Source organism: Aricia agestis, chromosome 17 (genome assembly GCF_905147365.1).
Source record: "Aricia agestis chromosome 17, ilAriAges1.1, whole genome shotgun sequence".
NCBI lineage: Eukaryota > Metazoa > Arthropoda > Insecta > Lepidoptera > Lycaenidae > Aricia > Aricia agestis.
The window spans coordinates 2407984-2425044 of NC_056422.1; the positions used below are offsets into that span (position 1 = coordinate 2407984).

The window sequence follows — 17061 nt, forward strand, 5'->3', positions numbered from 1 at the left end:
TATTTAATGAAATTGTATTTTAAATTTTAAGAATAAGCATGGAACTAAATATAATAAATAAGTAAAAATGGTATACAATTATAAATGTAAGTCAGGGATAATAACCTGTCATTTGATATTTTCGCCTTTTATAAAATGTATTTTTCCTTGCCAGGAAATAATTTGCGAGTACATTTTGTATTTAGGCGTTTATTTCTTGTATATGAGAGCCACTACTATTTTATTATTATGTAGTTCGGTGATTTGTAATAATATTATATTATATTAGGTTATAAACCAGACCCTGACTATTATGCTAGTGATGATAGTTGCAATATTAGTATTAATTACTAACTGCTTTGTCTTTGTGCAAGTTTTTACATTTGTTAATAAAAATATGTTGCTTACTTTGTCTTTTTCTAGTTCCTTCCATTGCCTACTTTTATGCGACAGCGAAGAGGCAGATGTGTTCATATTAAAGGAAATCGAGTCGCTTTTAAAGCCACGTTGGTCAATGAAAAAAAATTGTTTGTGCAAAAGAACTTTAATTCTATCGAAATTAAAATAGTCGCTTTACATGCACATGCTGTTATAAAAATATATATTTCAATATGCAAAAATCATTCATAATCAGATAACAATCAGTTCAATCTTTTTCTTGAATTTATACACCATCTCGATTTTCGTATCATAAACGGAATGCCTAGACTCGAGATACAAGCTAGGATCCAGCCTAGGTTGTCTTTAATTATAATTTTGTGTCATTAGAAAAGTAAATACCATTTTGATACATCCTATTACAATGAGTCTTATGTGAAAAACTAAAAAAAGATGTCTTAATTATCAGTCCGACCCAAATACATAGGGCACAGTAAGATGTAATTATTTATCTTGCAACAGCATCACAACATTCATATTTTGACAGCAATGCAACAGGTATCTGACAGCAGATATTTCTGTTCCTGTCGCAAGAATTACCCTGAGCATTTAGAACAGTCCATAAAACTCAGTATGCATCAGTATAAATGATGGGAAAGTGTTGTATTCTACCACTGGACCAGGCCACGGTGAGGCAGGCACCGTCCATGAAGTTCTGTTGGAATGCCATCGTGATTGGTAACTCGTTGGCCATGCCGTTTACGAAGCAGCTAGAATTGAAATGGATTAGAATTAATTAGTGTCCGATTCAAAATCAATTTTTGGTCAAAGATCTATGATATCAAAGTTATTCCAGACTTATATGAAATTCAGGCAATAGACAGACATACACACTTTCGCATTTAATTGGATGATTTAAAACTTAAAACTTATTTAATCTTAAACCAATGAAACTTATACTTCTTGAGAAGACCATTCTGTACCTAATTTGATAAGAAACATCAAATAAGCAACAAAGATGTTGGATCAAAATTGAAAATAGCTACTCAGGATAAGCAATAAATCTTATCAACTCACCATGGTGTAACACTGAGCTGCATCATCATCATCGTTGTGCAGAAGACAGCCACCACTGCTGACTCTTCAAATAGTATGGCCAGGTAGCGGCCCGTGGGATCCCAGCACATGTCCAGGATGGGTCCTCCGACCACCTCCCCAGATGCCAACTGAACTTTGCTCACGTCTAGCACTGGCTGTGCTTTTGTGGTTTTTGTGCCTGGAATTATGTAAAGGAATTAGTAATTTTTGATTTTTTGATACACTTATACAACTGATTGTATAAAAAGTATTACATATATTTTACTTATAAGTTAGGGTGTAAAAATATATTTAAAAAATAGAGATTTAGAAAGAGGGAGAAAATGGAATTGACTAATTTAATACATATTATGCAGATTTTAATGAAGGTGATGTCAATAATTTATAAAATGGTCTTAAAGTAGTAGTACTAGTAATTTACTAGATGCTTCTCCAAACCTCATTGCACAGAAATTCGTTAAGGCGCTTTGCAGACGACGGGGCGGGGTGGGCCGGTCAACTTCTCTACGTACGCCCGTCGATCTTTGCGGCTCCGCGTCACGTACACAAAGCACACGCCGTCTGCGTTACTGCATGTAAACTGGTTTGTGTAGCAGCAGCCGCAGACATGCGCCGCCAGTGCTCGCCGGGCACCAGCGACGCGGTCTTTTTGCCCACCGTGTGCGTTGGTAATATAGGATTCCCTTTGTACTATCGTTCGCGGCGAACCGGCTGACCGGCCCGCCCCGCCCCTTCGTCTGCAAAGCGCCTTATCGCGCGACGCGCGGGGACTGAACATTAATTTTCTAGTGTATCATAATATTACAATTTCCCAAGGCTCTAGCCTCTAAGTAACTTCATACCTACTAATTTATGAATTTACTAAACATAAGCTGAATAAATTTTTGCACAAATTGGTTCAGTGGTTTGAAAGCAGTGCCAAAAATAAACAGAGAAAAATACATAATTTTGCATTCATAATACTGACCGTTCAACAATCCAGAATTACATAACGCGAACACAACGGGCTCCGGGCTGGCGGCAAACAACACCGTATTGTGGGGGCCCCAGCACGCCGCCACCACGCGGCTACCGCGCGCGCACCACCGCTCCGCGCTCCATGACTGCGTCTCCCATACTCTGGAAACAATAAAATACCTATGTTTCATAAAAATTTCGTATGCCAATAGCAGTGGCGTAACTATAACATCCGGGGCCCGTGGCAAATTGATGGAGCCCTATCAGTAAAAATCGTCACGTTAATAATAAAATAATGTAAGTATAAAAAATTCCTGACCTCATGGCTTCTTGCACCGGGGCTATTTTGGGTCGGAGGCCCGTGGCAATTTGCCAGCCCTGCCACCCTATAGTTACGCCACTGACCAGTATTAGAACTACATAATATTCAGAAAAAATGTGGTCAAAAACATCTTCAATGCATATATTTTGTGTAACATATTTGCCAAAATATTACAATTTCAATGTAAGAAAGAACAAGGAAATAACAAAGGTAGCTCATGTGATGAGTCATGACATTTAACAAAACTAACTTTAGCAATAATAGGCATGATGACTATTTTTTTTTCTTATCGGTAATTGAAAGACACTTCAAAAATAGAAACATTGTTGAAAGAATGACTCTGATAGCTTAAAAATTCACCAAGATATGACAATTCAAATATCTCATAAAAAAGACCTGCCTGAAACACTCCATACAAAGTGCTACGAAAGTATGACGTCGGTCTTTCGTAGTTTGTACGCATCGGGAGACAACTTTGTTCGACAGGTATATTAAATATTGCGTTTATGAAAGTGGTTACATAACAAAAGTTGCTTTTAATTGCATAAGTTATCGAATTGCATACAAATATTAAGAAATTAAATTGAAAAAAAATTCGACTTGAATATCCAACTTTGAAGGCGCATAACAAAAAAAATACAAATGCTATCAAGCTGAAATTTTGGGAACACTTATTTTTTACCGTGATTTCTTTATTTTATTAACAAAATTCGCTAATCTTTGACCTTGTCATCATCCCTATTGTCGCTTCAACAAAAAATACCAGAAGCCTAACTGGGCACTGCAAGCTCAATAAGCACCTTAACAGAATAGGTGTTAGTAGATAACGACTTGCAGATTCTGCAAGGAGGAGGACAAGACACCTATACGCCTTCTCCTTGACTGTCCTGCTCTACTACAGAGCAGAAACAGGCACCTTGGTTGCTACTCATCCACAGAGGAAATTCGTGGCACCAACCCCAACCACATCATTCAATTTATGAGCAGCATGGGGTTGCGGACAGTACTCTAATGCGAAGGAGTCAGTACTTGACCTGCCTTCAACACAAACAATTTTTGCTGATATTCTCACAAAGCCTTAACTTGTTTCACTTGATAACAATGTTTCACATCTTTTATTAGTAAATAGGACAGAATGTGATATTTTATTGTAATTAGTTTAAGTATAAATGAATGTTCCTATAAACTGTTGATGTGCCAATAAATAAATAAATAAAGCCTAATCTTATGATAAACTTAGGCAATACCTAAATATAATTGACGATGAGGCTGCAAATATTTTGCTGGCATCAGGAGACCATTTGGAGAAGACAACTCCTCCCCCTGCGACTCTGCGGAGTGGAATGGGGATTTCCATGGACACGTCCCATACCAGCATGGAGGTGTCTGCACCAGAGCAGCTGACCAGCAAGTCACCGTTTGGTGACCAACTCACATCAGTCACTGGACTGTGACCCGATCTGAAAAAAATATTCAGCGGTTAATGCTTTAACTCCCAAGTGGTTGTTTTTGACCGCAAAAACAATAGATTTCCAGGAATCCACAATCGAGGGATTAAATGAGGATTTTTATAAACTTTTGGATTGTTTATGTAGATAATTATATTTTAGAACAGCAATGTTATGTTATCAAATTACATAAAATACAACTTTAAAAAGTTAAAAAAAATATATTTTTCAAATTTTATTGATTATTTTAAATAATAAACAAAGAATATTATAGCATTATTTAGTTCAAGCATTTCTAGTTTACCTTCTCAATAGTACAGCATTACTTGAAGAGGGTTTTGTGAACATAGAATTAGGGTCAATAGTCCACAATATAACGCCCTGCTCACACCCCACCGCCAACTCAGAAGCAGAATATGGTCTCCAACTTAGTGAAGACACATGAGCCTGTGACTTACACTTCAGTGTTGATACGAAGGCAACTTCGGAACAGTAAACTCTTACACTGTCATCTGATAATGCTACAGCTATTTTAGTGGTATGCGGATGCCAGGCTAAGCATTTCACTGGGGCTGTACTCCAGTTTCTTGTATTTGAGTAATTTGACACTATTTTAGGCCCAATATCCTTTAAATGTGGTTGCATGAAGTAGCGTAGTGTTGTGAATATGTTTGCAATTTTCAATGCATATGATGCCGTCACTGATAGTACTTTGTTGTCTTTATTGACTGTGGGATCGGCGGCTACGTTCAGCGCTTCAATGAATCCTTGTTTGTACCATACACTTGTGATTTTCTTTAACAAGTTGTCTTGCACGTCGACATACATGGAGACATTTTCGTCGGATAACCTGTGATGATGATGTGTGTCTTTTGTCACGTTAATCTTAGGATGATTTTTAATCTGAAAGAATAAACTAGTGTTGTAGAATATATGTAAATTACATTATCATTTTCTTCAAAGTACTTATAACCTTACCGAGTTCGTAAACGTTCCAATGTCGCCATAACGGGAATTACCACAGCAGTACACCTCATTTATTTTACAAAATGCGGTCTCATTTGGGGGCGGTAAATCAGGGAAATTATTAAAAATACTCATTTTTTTGTTGTAAAACTAGGATCTTTTCGTTTACCGGCAAACACTTTTGAAAATTATCTGTTGAGTGTTGACAACTTGACAGTTGGCAGTTGGCACTAGACATTGACATTTTACAGCTGACTTTTGGCATTTGACTTTTTTTTCCAACTTTGGACTTAACAATGAGCAGACCTACTGCAGGCTCACTGACCTCTATCAGAGGTCAGTGTACAGGCTACATTGCACGACAGTTTTGTACATAATACATCAAAGGTATTTGGCAGTCGACGGCAGTCGCTAGATTTTTTTTAAAATATAATATTTGGTAATTTAAGGGTTCCGTAGACCGTACCTACCCAAAGAATAAAAACCGGACCCTATTACTGAGACTTCGATGTCTGTCCGTCTATCTGTCCGTCTGTCTTTCTGTCTCCACTCTCCAGGCTGTAACAGCTCAAGAACGGTAATAGCTAGAGAGTTGAAATTTTCACAGATTATGTAAGTATATAAATTATATACCTAATATTATGTTGCCGTAACGCCTCCGTGGTCTAGTGGTTAGAGCGTCGCTCTCGACTCCGGAGGTCGTGGGTTCGAATCCCGCATTGGAAACATGTCATTTCCAAGTTTGGTTAGGACAATGCAGGCTGATCACCTGATTGTCTGACAAGTAAGATGATCCATGCGTCGGATGGGCATGTAAAAAGTCGGTCCTGCGCCTGATCTCTCGCCAGTCGTGTCGGTCTTCCGTCCCACTGGGTTATGAGAGTAAAGGAATAGAGAGTGCTCTTGTGTACTGCGCACACACTTGGGCACTATAAAATCACTCCTGCGTACCTGGTCTGGTTTCAATGAAACCGGCCACCGTCACCGAAACCGGTGTGGGGAGTATTATTATTATTATTATTATGTTGCCGAATGCCGATATAACAACAAATACTAAAAACATAATAAAATTAAATATTAATATTTAAAAAAATCACGTTTGTTTTATAACAAACGTGATTTTTTTGGCCTTTTCTGTTCGTGATCCATAATGGCAACATGTAGACACTTGAAATTATCACAAAATCCTTAGATAAACAGTGTGTAACAAAAATAAGTGGTAATACTTTAGGGTGTGTACGTGTTCCTTGTAGAGAGTTCACTTTGAAAGTAGCAGCTCTGAAGGACGAAAATTTCTTTTCACTTTTGTATGGGCACCCGTGCGGGGCCGTGCGTCACGATTTTCCCCGTAACTTACGCCTCTCGCCGCGTTCTTTGTAGGGCGAAAATGTATGAAGAAAGAGAGCGTTTCTTATTTTTCTTATAAATGGAAATGTTATTTATATTTATATGGAAAATTTAGCTATTCGTACAGGGGACTAATTAAGTAACAATTTTTTAGTACATTTATTTTCCTTAGTTCAGTGTATTTAGCTATAATGGTACTTAATCAACCCCCATTTTTTTTAATCTTTTGCGATTATTGTGATGGTTAAAGGAGTGAGCACACTGAGACGGGCCGTGCCGGGGCTCAGCGTGCCGGGGCTCATCGCAAAAATCCGCCTCCATACAATTTGTATGGAAGCGGAAATCCGCTGCGCCCCGACACTGTGTGCGATACGCGCATCCGCTTCCGTACAAATTGTATGGAGGCGGATTTTTGCGATGATGCCCCGGCATTAGCTTCATGGCCCCGGCACGCTGAGCCCCGGCGCGGTCCGTCTCAGTGTGCTCACTCCTTAAAACGTATTTATGTGAAATTTTTTTTGACGTGGAGATGAATATAGGTATTACTTATCTTTCATTTGAAACCAAAATATTCTCGTAGTGTGACTCCTGGTACTTACCAGGAGTCACACTACGAGAATATTTTGGTTTTTTTCACAAATATCAGCGATTTTCAGGTACTTACCTGAAAATCGCTGATATTTGTGATAAAATGTGATAGCGTCCTTAAAGGAAACCACATCAAAATCCGTTGCGTAGTTTTAAAGAAAGAAAGGGAACAAAGGGACATGAGAGAAAAAAAGCGACTAGTTGGTTTTATAATAAATATGTAGTGATGATTAACCTACCAATATACTTACAATAAGTCAGCTGGTTCCGTTTTAGGGTACCGCGGTAGTCAACTAAGTTTTGTTGATTACTCATTACAGCAGCCTAAAACGGGACCCTAACCAGATGATTTTTTGTATATTGGTTGGTTAATAGTTTTATAATTTAAGAGTAACATTGTCCTACAAATAGAACAATCCATATTTTATCGTTGATTTTAGGACCATCAAACCAAAGTATGAAATCCTTTCTACTTACTTAGATAATTACCACTTTCAAGATTTTTCGCAGATAAAAATGTTGTTTGTCTTATCAAAATAAAGCTACTTACTCACAAAAAATTAGCTTGATAGTAATAAAAATGACTAAGTATAATATTATTAATATTTTTCTTTTCATCAAAAGTTTTTTTTTACTAAAATGCATACTATAGCCAATGATGCTTCTAATCCGTAGATCGGAAAATTTACAGATATAATGTGCAAATATCTATTTTACAAATCACAGTTAGCAATGTTATCAAACATTTTCAGACTGCAATTTTAATTACGTAGCTTGTAGCATGAAATACCGCAAAAATCATAATATAACGACTTAATTTAGCTTGAAATTGAACTGGTACATCATGGAAAAGAGTCATAAAATTATAAGACGTGTATTACGGCTGTAATTTAAAAGTAAAATGGGACTTAGGCGTATAACAAGGTAAAATGCGTTGCAGGATTGATGTTGTTTTCGGTGAGATTTATGATATTATTACGCAAAGTCATATTACATACTTAAGTATTATTATGCCTTCAGGGTTATTAAGTATTATTGCAATTTATGATTAAGTTTATAGTTAGTAAATCGTGCTGAAAGGGGTATGAAGATTTTTGTATGGAGCCTGGCCGACCTACTGTCCGTTAAATGTTTTTTCGCGTTCACGAATATTTTTTTCAAAAATGGATAGTGGATATGTGACACCTTACGTGGTTTTGTCTAAGATTATTTTTTGTTTGTATTGATGTTAGCTACCCATTTTTGAAAAAATATTCGTGAACGCGGAAAAACATATTTAGCGAAAGTATGTCGGCCAAAATCTTCATACCCCAAAATATGGAGACACTTTGGGCCCTGGGAAAGGACATAGCATACTTTTCGTTTCGGAAAAATGTATGGCTTCCACGCGATAAATTAATTTTGGCGCAACGGGTCTTATCAGGGCCTATAGACAAGTGGCAAAGCGCTAATGCTAACGCTAACGCTAGCGCTACAAAATGTATGCGATTTGACATAAGTCATCGCTTCGCTAGCGAATACTAATGTCAAATCCATACATTTTGTAACGCTAGCGTTAACGTTAGCGTAAGCGTTTTGCCACTTGTCTAGGTACGGGGGCTGCTTCATTGTATTTAAAACAATTTGAATTTGGAATATTTGAATTTTAGCCACTACAGCGTCAATCATAGTACTGTCCATTACAAACGGCGGGTGCGTTTCTGATGGTGATGGCTCCCTCGAGGGGATTCCCGGGGGAAATTTAGGAATGGACGATAAATTGCAGGTACGCCTTTCTTGTATCATGTAAATGAGAGAGCGAGAGAGATGACAGGTCCGTCCTTTTCGCTCTGTAAAGAAATTACGAAAATCATCATAATATTTTTATTACGTACTTATTATTAATCTAGATAATATTAAGTATATAATTAAACTAAATGTGTGCAAGTAAATTAGTTTAATCGTAAAAAAAACTTTCCGGTTTTAATTTCCACCAATCCCAATTATAATTAGGTATAATCCTGATAAATAACATCAATTTTCCTTCATAAAACGAGGAACGAAAGAAATAACATTATATAATTTTATTATTTCATTTAACCTAGGCTAAGTTTAACTCATTGACATAAGAAATAGGATAGGTCTTTGCTTACCGGCTAGTAAAGCCTTGGTATTTTTATCTAGTAAAAAGCAGGAATTGATAAAATAATATTATTTTCGTATTTTCAGTCGACCCCAAGGACAGGAATAGGTAGAAGAATAATGCGACCGCTTGTAGAGTATGGCCCAGGGTTTTCCAAGATGGACGGAAAGCCTTTCGATAAGAAACAAGCAGTTGACAACCTTAAGAAACTTTTCTTATTAAAGTGGAAATTATATGGAAAACCAACAACGATAGCCCCAAACGAAAAAACTACAACAACAGAACCGTCCACGACGACAAGAACACTGACAACAACAAGCAAACCGTCAACAACAACAAAAAAACCGACTACGACGACAAGAAAGCAGTCGACAACAACAAAAAAACCAACGACAACAAGCAAACCGTCGACAGCAACGACAAAAAACCCAACAACAGTAACAAAAAAACCGTCTACGGCGACAAAAAAACCGTCAACAACGACTAAAAAACCGACGACAGCAAGCAAACCATCGACAACAACAACCAAGCCGTCAACAGCGACTAACAAATCTAGATATTCGACACCAGTAAGAGTCATTATTAACAGAAACAAAAAAGGCGAATAAAACAACAAGCTTCAAAACAATAATTGAGATAATAATGGTAGCGATTAACAAACACAATAGGTATAAACAATTTTAAAGTGTCGATTACAAAAAAAAAATAGATTGTTGAAATGTGGTTTTCTTTTAAAATAAAAAATCCGTGTTAGGTTTTTTCGTTATCATTATCACATAAACTTTAGCCGGAATTTCCGTCGCAGCACTCAAAGCCCGCGATTTCTGTAGAATTTTAACGTGGGAGAGCCATGCTTCGGCACGAATGGGCCGGCTCGACCGGAGAAATACCACGGGCTCACAGAAAACCGGCGTGAAACAGCGCTTGCGCTGTGTTTCGCCGAGTGAGTGAGTTTACCGGAGGCCCAATGCCCTACCCTATTTCTTTCCCTACCCTTCTCTATTCCCTTCCTTAGCCTTCCCTATTCCCTCTTAAAAGGCCGGCAATGCACCTGCAGCTCTTTTGATGTTGCGAGTGTCCATGGGCGACGGAAGTTGCTTTCCATCAGGTGACCCGTTTGCGCGTATGCCCCCTTATTAAAAAAATAATCTAAAGAAACCTCTACTGCAGCTGATGATGCACCTGTATTTTCGAGTCGCAGCTGTAAAGTGATTAGTGTAATGGCATGAATGCTCTGCAGATTGCAGCGAGTACTCTGTGCTAGACGTGTCCGACTTCATTACACTGTGCCACTACTTAAGTAAATGCATTTTGATTCGTTTTTCAGTTTTATTAAAAGATTTAAGTGAATTTGATTCGTTGGTAGTAGACGAATGTTCATATTTTGTAAAATTATGGACATAGTTTGGGTACTTTGGCAAGAGGGAGGGAAAAAAATTGGCATATCCAGGCAAAAATCCACAAAATCCACAGCCGAAAAAATAACATCTTCCTTTTCATGTAAGTCGGTTAAAATGGCATTTTCATATCTTCTCGATTGTCGCATATAGCTGTGTTTTACTTGTTAATGCCGTGGTAACTAATATACATAGTACATACCAATAAGTTTCTAAAATACTAGAGTAGCAATGTCTTACAAAAGATTCTCAGAAATGCGTAACCACTTTTTTGTTCAAAAGACAATGTCAAGTCATATATTCGTTATGTCATTATGTATGTGAGATATGCCTGCAGGCATCTTCGAAGTGGCAACGCGTTGCTACCGTAAACTTCCAATCTAGTTACGTTAGTAACATAGAATATCATTGGTACATACTATACCAGTATTAGCATAATAAATAGGTACTAAGAAATCAATATGTGGACAAATAGGTTGTCATACTGTCTGTACAGTTACGATTACCATAGAATCGTGCCCATAGAATAATGTAAGTCTAACGTGAGAATCTACATAAACTGTTGATAACATTATTAACATAATAATTACACAATATTTTAATATACTTCGTATCTAAGGTGCAGTTCAATTATGCACTCACGTTCTGTCGCACTCAGAGACGAATAATAATAATTGCCTACATTAGTGTAAAATAGGGAGTTTGACAGATAATGTATGGTGCTGTGATCTTCAATTAGCCGGCCCCTAGACGATCAATTGTATTATGCAATATCATGCTTAAATTTTATTGAACAATTTATTTGACAACTGGATTGAAGGCGCGCGATGTTCAATACCAACCCTAGACTGTCAATAACAATTATTATGCAAAACGTGATAATGCGCAATAAAATTGCTCGTCTAAGGGCCCGCAAGAGTTAAGTAAGTAATTTATATTCTTCTCTCAGTGTTAGTTCCTTGTTGAACAGTGTACTAAAAAATGATAAATGGAGTTGGGTTTTGGGTTCTATTTGTTATTTCTTCGAGTTTTGAATACAGAGAATTCGGTTGATTATAATAACAACCTCCACATCAGCTGAAACATTTATTAGCCTCCATGCAATGCAGGCCCTTTGAACACTTGTGTGAAATAAACTTAATGTGTGTAAATATGCAAGTAGGATATTCGTTTATTTGTCGGTCGCTCAGTTTGTATTTCAATTTCTCTGACACTTCGCCAGTTTTTCGGAGCACGTCGAGTTTTCCTAACTCCAACTACATACCAGTAGCTCTACCATGAGTTTAAAGCTATAATATTTATCGATACTCGATACCGACTACGTAAATTTTTAGTATGGCAAATCTTACAGCGCCTCTAGCGGTCACTTGCGAAACTAAAATCGCCATACTAAATATTTACGTAGTCGGTATCGAGTATCAATAAATACTATCCCCCTTACTAATAAAGCGGCAATAACTTCCATATTTGAACGACTAGTTTCATATGGCTCAGTGGATAAAACAATATTGCAAAGTTAGTTTGACCTAAGAAACAGACATGTCGCTACTAACTACCTGTTACGAAAAAAACGAACTCAATTTTTTTTCCGCTTTGTACTCGCAGTCGGAGTGTAAGTCTCTGCCAAAAAAATTAAAAAAAGTGGAAATACGAAGGAGTTTTTGGAGTTTCTGGGATTACATAAGTAATTTAGTGATCCTTTTACTTATTACTGGTGTTCGATTTGTTAATATCGCTTTAATTTCGTGATTATCACCTGCAACATGTGTCTTACCTAAAATTGCAATAATTGGGAAGTCCGTCTAGTTTTCATAAGGAAAGGCCGTCATATGCCGGTCTTGCCTCGAATCAGATATTGTCAACATTTTCAAATATACATGTATTTATTGTTAATTTCCATTTAAACTTAGGACTACTAAATCATAGCATTGCCCAAATTTTACTGCACGAAAAGAGCATACAAGAGGGGCTGATAAAAATGGCAAAAGTTATAAACAACAAATTAAAAAAAGATTGGTTTGGTTTTTTCAATATTCCCAAAACCAACAATTATTTGAGATAATCAAATTTTGAAAAAAGAATCCTTAAAGAGCAGGAAATTTCCTTAAAAAATCCTTCCTCCCGGACCAACAAACCTTATAATTTTAATTGAGCGGCGAAAATAATGGTAAAAACGCGTAACTTTCGCGTGCATGGCCTCAATCTGCCACGTAAACTAAAAAGTTATTTTAACTAACTAAATATTAATATTACGGAATAAAAAAATGTTGAAAAATGTCTCATCCCATAAATGATGATGAAGCAAAGTTGTAGATTTTACCGGCACTAATTAATATAATTTTGTTGTAATAAACATTTATTATGTATAAATACTTAGTGTTTAATTTTTCACTATAATTTTAATAAAAATGTTTGCAACCACTTAGACTTACGATATGCCTTAAAATGATATAAAATTAATTTTCTCTGGAATGCGAACCTTATTATCGACACCTTAAACACATATTTGAATGGCCGTTTTGCGGCTTTGCTAGAAACCGTTGCCATGCATTTTACTTCACAAGTTAGGGCTATACTGCTGCTAGACGGACTTACCTCAAACTGTAAGGGAAGTCCGTCTACACGCCGAGTTTTTAAAAAATACCACGTAAGTAAAAAAATACGGCAGCTAATATTATTTTTAGATCATTATAGGTCTAATTAATATATAGCCTATAATTTCCGATAACACAAGTAACTTTAAAAAGCGAATCTCAAGTCAAAAAATTATGTTAAACTTTAATTTTAGAAAAGTATGCCGGACTTCGACACATTGACCTTACCTATATAATCAGACATTAGAGGACTACTTATATCTAGTGTGGATTTTTTCTTTCTTAACTTTATCCTTTCCCAAGGGAAACATCTTTATGCAAAACAAATAAAATGCAATTCTAAATATGCTTCTCACACGCAGAGTCACATGTGCGACCACACGTACATCCTGCGATTAAATTGAGTATTAGTCGCTTGTCGGCTGCGTACGCGCACCATTCAAAACTCGTCCCGACGTTTTGGAACATGGTAAGAATTACCTTGCGACGGAAATAGATGTGCTCTTGAAATTTTCTCTCTGTGCCAGTGCTGAAATCGCGATGGTGTCGTAACGTGGACTTGTGATGTGAAGGAAGCCACCATGAAGTTTTCTATAGACGTTTTGGGGGTGTTCTTGAAAGTGGTGGTCAGGGTAAGTGGAATTTTGCACGAGCTAAATTAGCAAAATTATAAATAACCGTGCGCGATTTAGAACGCAGCTAGAGCAAATGTGCTGTTAAATTTATAACTAAACTGTTTGTATGTGCTTCATTTTTCAATTGGGTAATTTTATCAGTGATAATTTTAGTAATTAGTTGTAGTCAATGTACTTATGTTGCTGAGTGTTAAGGTTTTTTAGTTATTCTTAATTTGCTTAAACGTGTTTTGTTTATATTAGTGTCCGACCGAAACTGGTTTTTCAGCCGAAACCGAAACCGAAACTTGGTAAAACATTTAAAATTACGATTATGTACTGAAATTTATTGATCTTTAACATAAATTACAACTTTTTAAACTTAAGAAAAAGTACCATATTGATTTTTTTTACTTTTTTGCGACATTTCTTAAAATGAATATTATTATCTAATCTTGGATTCGAATATTATGTTTCCTTGATTTTTTTAAGCCATATTCCATTTTTATACGATTCCAAGTACGTGCGATTTCACCAAAGACATTGAACGCGTACACTAGGGAATGCAATACCGGGATACCGGGATCCCGAAATACCGGGATCCCGCATGCATTTTGCGGGACTAATCCCGGTCGAAAATTTAGCGGGATCCCGCGGGACTGGCGGGATTACAAAAAACCGTAATCAATATGTGTAACGCTGCGCGCGGGAACTGGCTACATGCAGCCTACTAAGCAATTTACCATCAATTCACCTATGATTCACTTTAAATGACATTGTACCAACCAGCGTGGAAGCTGAGCAAACTTTTCAGCTGCTGGTTACCTTGTGTATGCCTTGTGTATGTAATATCAGGAGCTGTTTGGCAGACGACACAATTAATACCTTAACATTTTTAACATACTTTCATTATAAGTTGGTTAAAATTTTTTTTTAGTTTTTTTTTAACATTTGTTTTACGTAGCCATTTTCAAGAAAAGTTTAGTTATTTATTATTTAATATTTTTATATCTAAAGTCTGAAGTATTAATAAACCCTTGTAAAAAAAAGTGTCCGACAATGTTTGTTTTATTTATGTTTCTAAAAATAAACGGAGTTCTATCAAGTAAATTCATTATAACGATTTATTTTAAAAGTTTAAGTCCACCCTGCGGGATCCCGCAAATACCGGGATCCAGCGGGATTGTGATGGTTTAGTCCCGCAAATACCGGGATTAGTGTACACTAAACCGGTGTAAGCAATGCAATAATTGTGTGTTACAAACGTATAAACACGTTTGTAACACCCAATTGCATTTCACCAACATGACCTAAACTCGTTCACAGCAAATCTGATTTTTATCTTCTGAACGCTCAATATTCGAGTTTTATTAAACACATTTAAGTCCTGTTAGTGTAGTGTCATGACAGATCAAAAAACATATAAGTACGAAAAACTTGTTAAGGTGACAGTTTTCACAGATGTGTTTCGGTTACTTGTTTATCGTTTTCTTTCTATTTTGTTAAGCAATTTCACCTAAGTAATAAAACGTGCTTAGTGTACACTAAATCGGTTCTAAACGTATTTAAACGCGTTTATAGTACCGAATTGCATTTCACCAACAACGTTCACAGCAAATCCGAGTTCTATCTTCAGTACGTCTAATGTTGTACGGTTAAACTTCATAAAAGCCGTTGAAGTGCTATCAGTGTAGTGACATGGCGAATCAAAAATCATAAACGAAAATAAAAGTTTTGATAGATGCATTTGGGTAGCTTATGTATCGTTTCTTGCTTTGTTGTCGATAACTTAACGTAACTAGAATCCAAAATGATAAAACCATGTAAAATAAACAAAAAAAATGTGAAAGAAGATTATGAAATCCATTTGAAACAAAACGAGATTTACATCCCCGTAGGAACGCGTTTTATGAGAACTAAGTTTTATAAAACGAAGTTGTAAGTAATTGGTGAAATCCTCCCTTAGACATTAACGACGTACTACTGAAAACACAATCAATTGCAGTATATTATTTTTATGGGAAACATAGGCACGACCGCGGTCGAAGTTCAAAACGAAATTACTAAGCAAACTTGCAGTTGGCGTCACAATTTTTTTGCTCCAGAAGGCGTTTTGCCACTAAATCTGAAAAATATACTGAGGGCCGCAAGAGTGAAGCTTACTGGGAAGTTGGGCGGGAAGATTCTAGCAGGGTAGGAACGGTCTAAAAGATTGCGTGTCCATACCTAAAGGTTAATTTTAAATATTTAAATAAAAAAATAATTACTAAATCGTTTGTTTGGGAAACATTGTTAAAATAGCACGTAATTTGCCAATAGTTATGTATATTAAATTAACCTGCGTTTGTCGTAGAAATAAAATTCAATAATATAATTTCGATAACATTAAGTTTAGACAATTTAATAAAAATAAAACGAAGTACTAATTTTTGATTTGGGACTAATCTAGAAAACATAATCTCAAATCACGATTAAATAGATGGTGGCGAACTGAACCGGGGCCTCGCTGGCAAGCAAGCACGAGTTAACTGCGATGTTTACCGAATGACGCATGAGTTTCGGCGGGGCCGAAAGATTCCGCTATATTTTGGCCGAAACCGAAACTAAGGCCGAAACTAGATTTTTTGGCCGAAACTGGCCGAAACCGAAAGTTCGGTCGGTCACTAGTTTATATAATATATTATGTGATATTATTGTAAGCAATATGTTATATGCTTTTCTTAACCACTGATTTAATATTTTCGCAAATCGTTCGTGTATTACTAGCGAATCTGCGCTAGCGCCATCTTCACTAAAAGTGCACTCTACAATCTTAGTTTCGATTACGGATTACCTTTCTCTTTCTACCTTTCTTGTGTTCGTAAATTTAGATACTAAATAATATCTTATCGTATTAAAATTATCACTTGCATTTTATAAATTACTTGGAAAATATGATATCACAATTCGCAAAGAGTTTCTGCATTAATTGTTAAATTGTGTCAATTATGCATATTTGGAAGAGTAGTTCGTTTATTCGATAACCGCAATCACAATAGACATAACTACCAGTAGTTCGACTGCAAAGAAACGAACAGGTTTCAATATCTGTCAAATTCGTCGGGTTTCACTAGGATTATGAACGGATTGTGCCTCGCGCTGGCTGATATAATTAATTTTTAAATATTTACAATAAAGATTTCAAAATTGGATTCTGTCAATTTTAATCGCATGTGCCAAAACACAAACAACAATACGACCAAAGAGGAACA

At 36.4% G+C, this 17061-nt stretch overlaps 2 protein-coding genes and 1 long non-coding RNA gene across 4 annotated transcripts in view; 2 read left to right on the top strand and 1 right to left on the bottom strand.

Moving 5' to 3' along the window:
* Nucleotides 1-520: 520 nt before the first annotated feature.
* Nucleotides 521-5333, bottom strand: LOC121735315 (aladin-like). Its single transcript, XM_042126097.1, has 6 exons — nt 5161-5333; nt 4487-5085; nt 3982-4194; nt 2423-2574; nt 1435-1633; nt 521-1127 (listed from the first exon to the last, which is right to left on the bottom strand). The coding sequence occupies exons 1-6, from the start codon at nt 5281-5283 to the stop codon at nt 986-988; spliced, it is 1428 nt and encodes a 475-aa protein (XP_041982031.1). The 5' UTR covers nt 5284-5333; the 3' UTR covers nt 521-985.
* Nucleotides 5334-7924: 2591 nt separating this feature from the next.
* Nucleotides 7925-9728, top strand: LOC121735317. Its single transcript, XR_006036836.1, has 3 exons — nt 7925-8040; nt 8733-8848; nt 9292-9728. It is a non-coding gene; the product is annotated as an uncharacterized LOC121735317 (long non-coding RNA).
* Nucleotides 9729-13621: 3893 nt separating this feature from the next.
* LOC121735575 (aquaporin-11) overlaps nt 13622-17061 on the top strand; it is a 30487-nt gene continuing 27047 nt past the window's right edge. The window contains exon 1 of one of the 2 annotated variants that reach the window (XM_042126430.1): nt 13622-13828. In XM_042126430.1, the coding sequence (XP_041982364.1) occupies nt 13778-13828 (51 nt within the window). In that variant the 5' untranslated portion in view covers nt 13622-13777. The remainder of the gene's footprint in view (nt 13829-17061) is intronic. The other variant, XM_042126431.1, reaches the window with a different exon arrangement.

Bases quoted from the DNA above. Each gene is read 5' to 3' on its own strand.
- LOC121735315 (XM_042126097.1), bottom strand. From the start codon at position 5,283: ATGAGTATTTTTAATAATTTCCCTGATTTACCGCCCCCAAATGAGACC. The intron at 4,195-4,486 runs GTAAACTAGAAA...TATTTTTTTCAG, and splicing joins AATGCTGTACTATTGAGAAG to ATCGGGTCACAGTCCAGTGA. The intron at 1,634-2,422 runs GTCAGTATTATG...ACATAATTCCAG, and splicing joins TAATTCTGGATTGTTGAACG to GCACAAAAACCACAAAAGCA.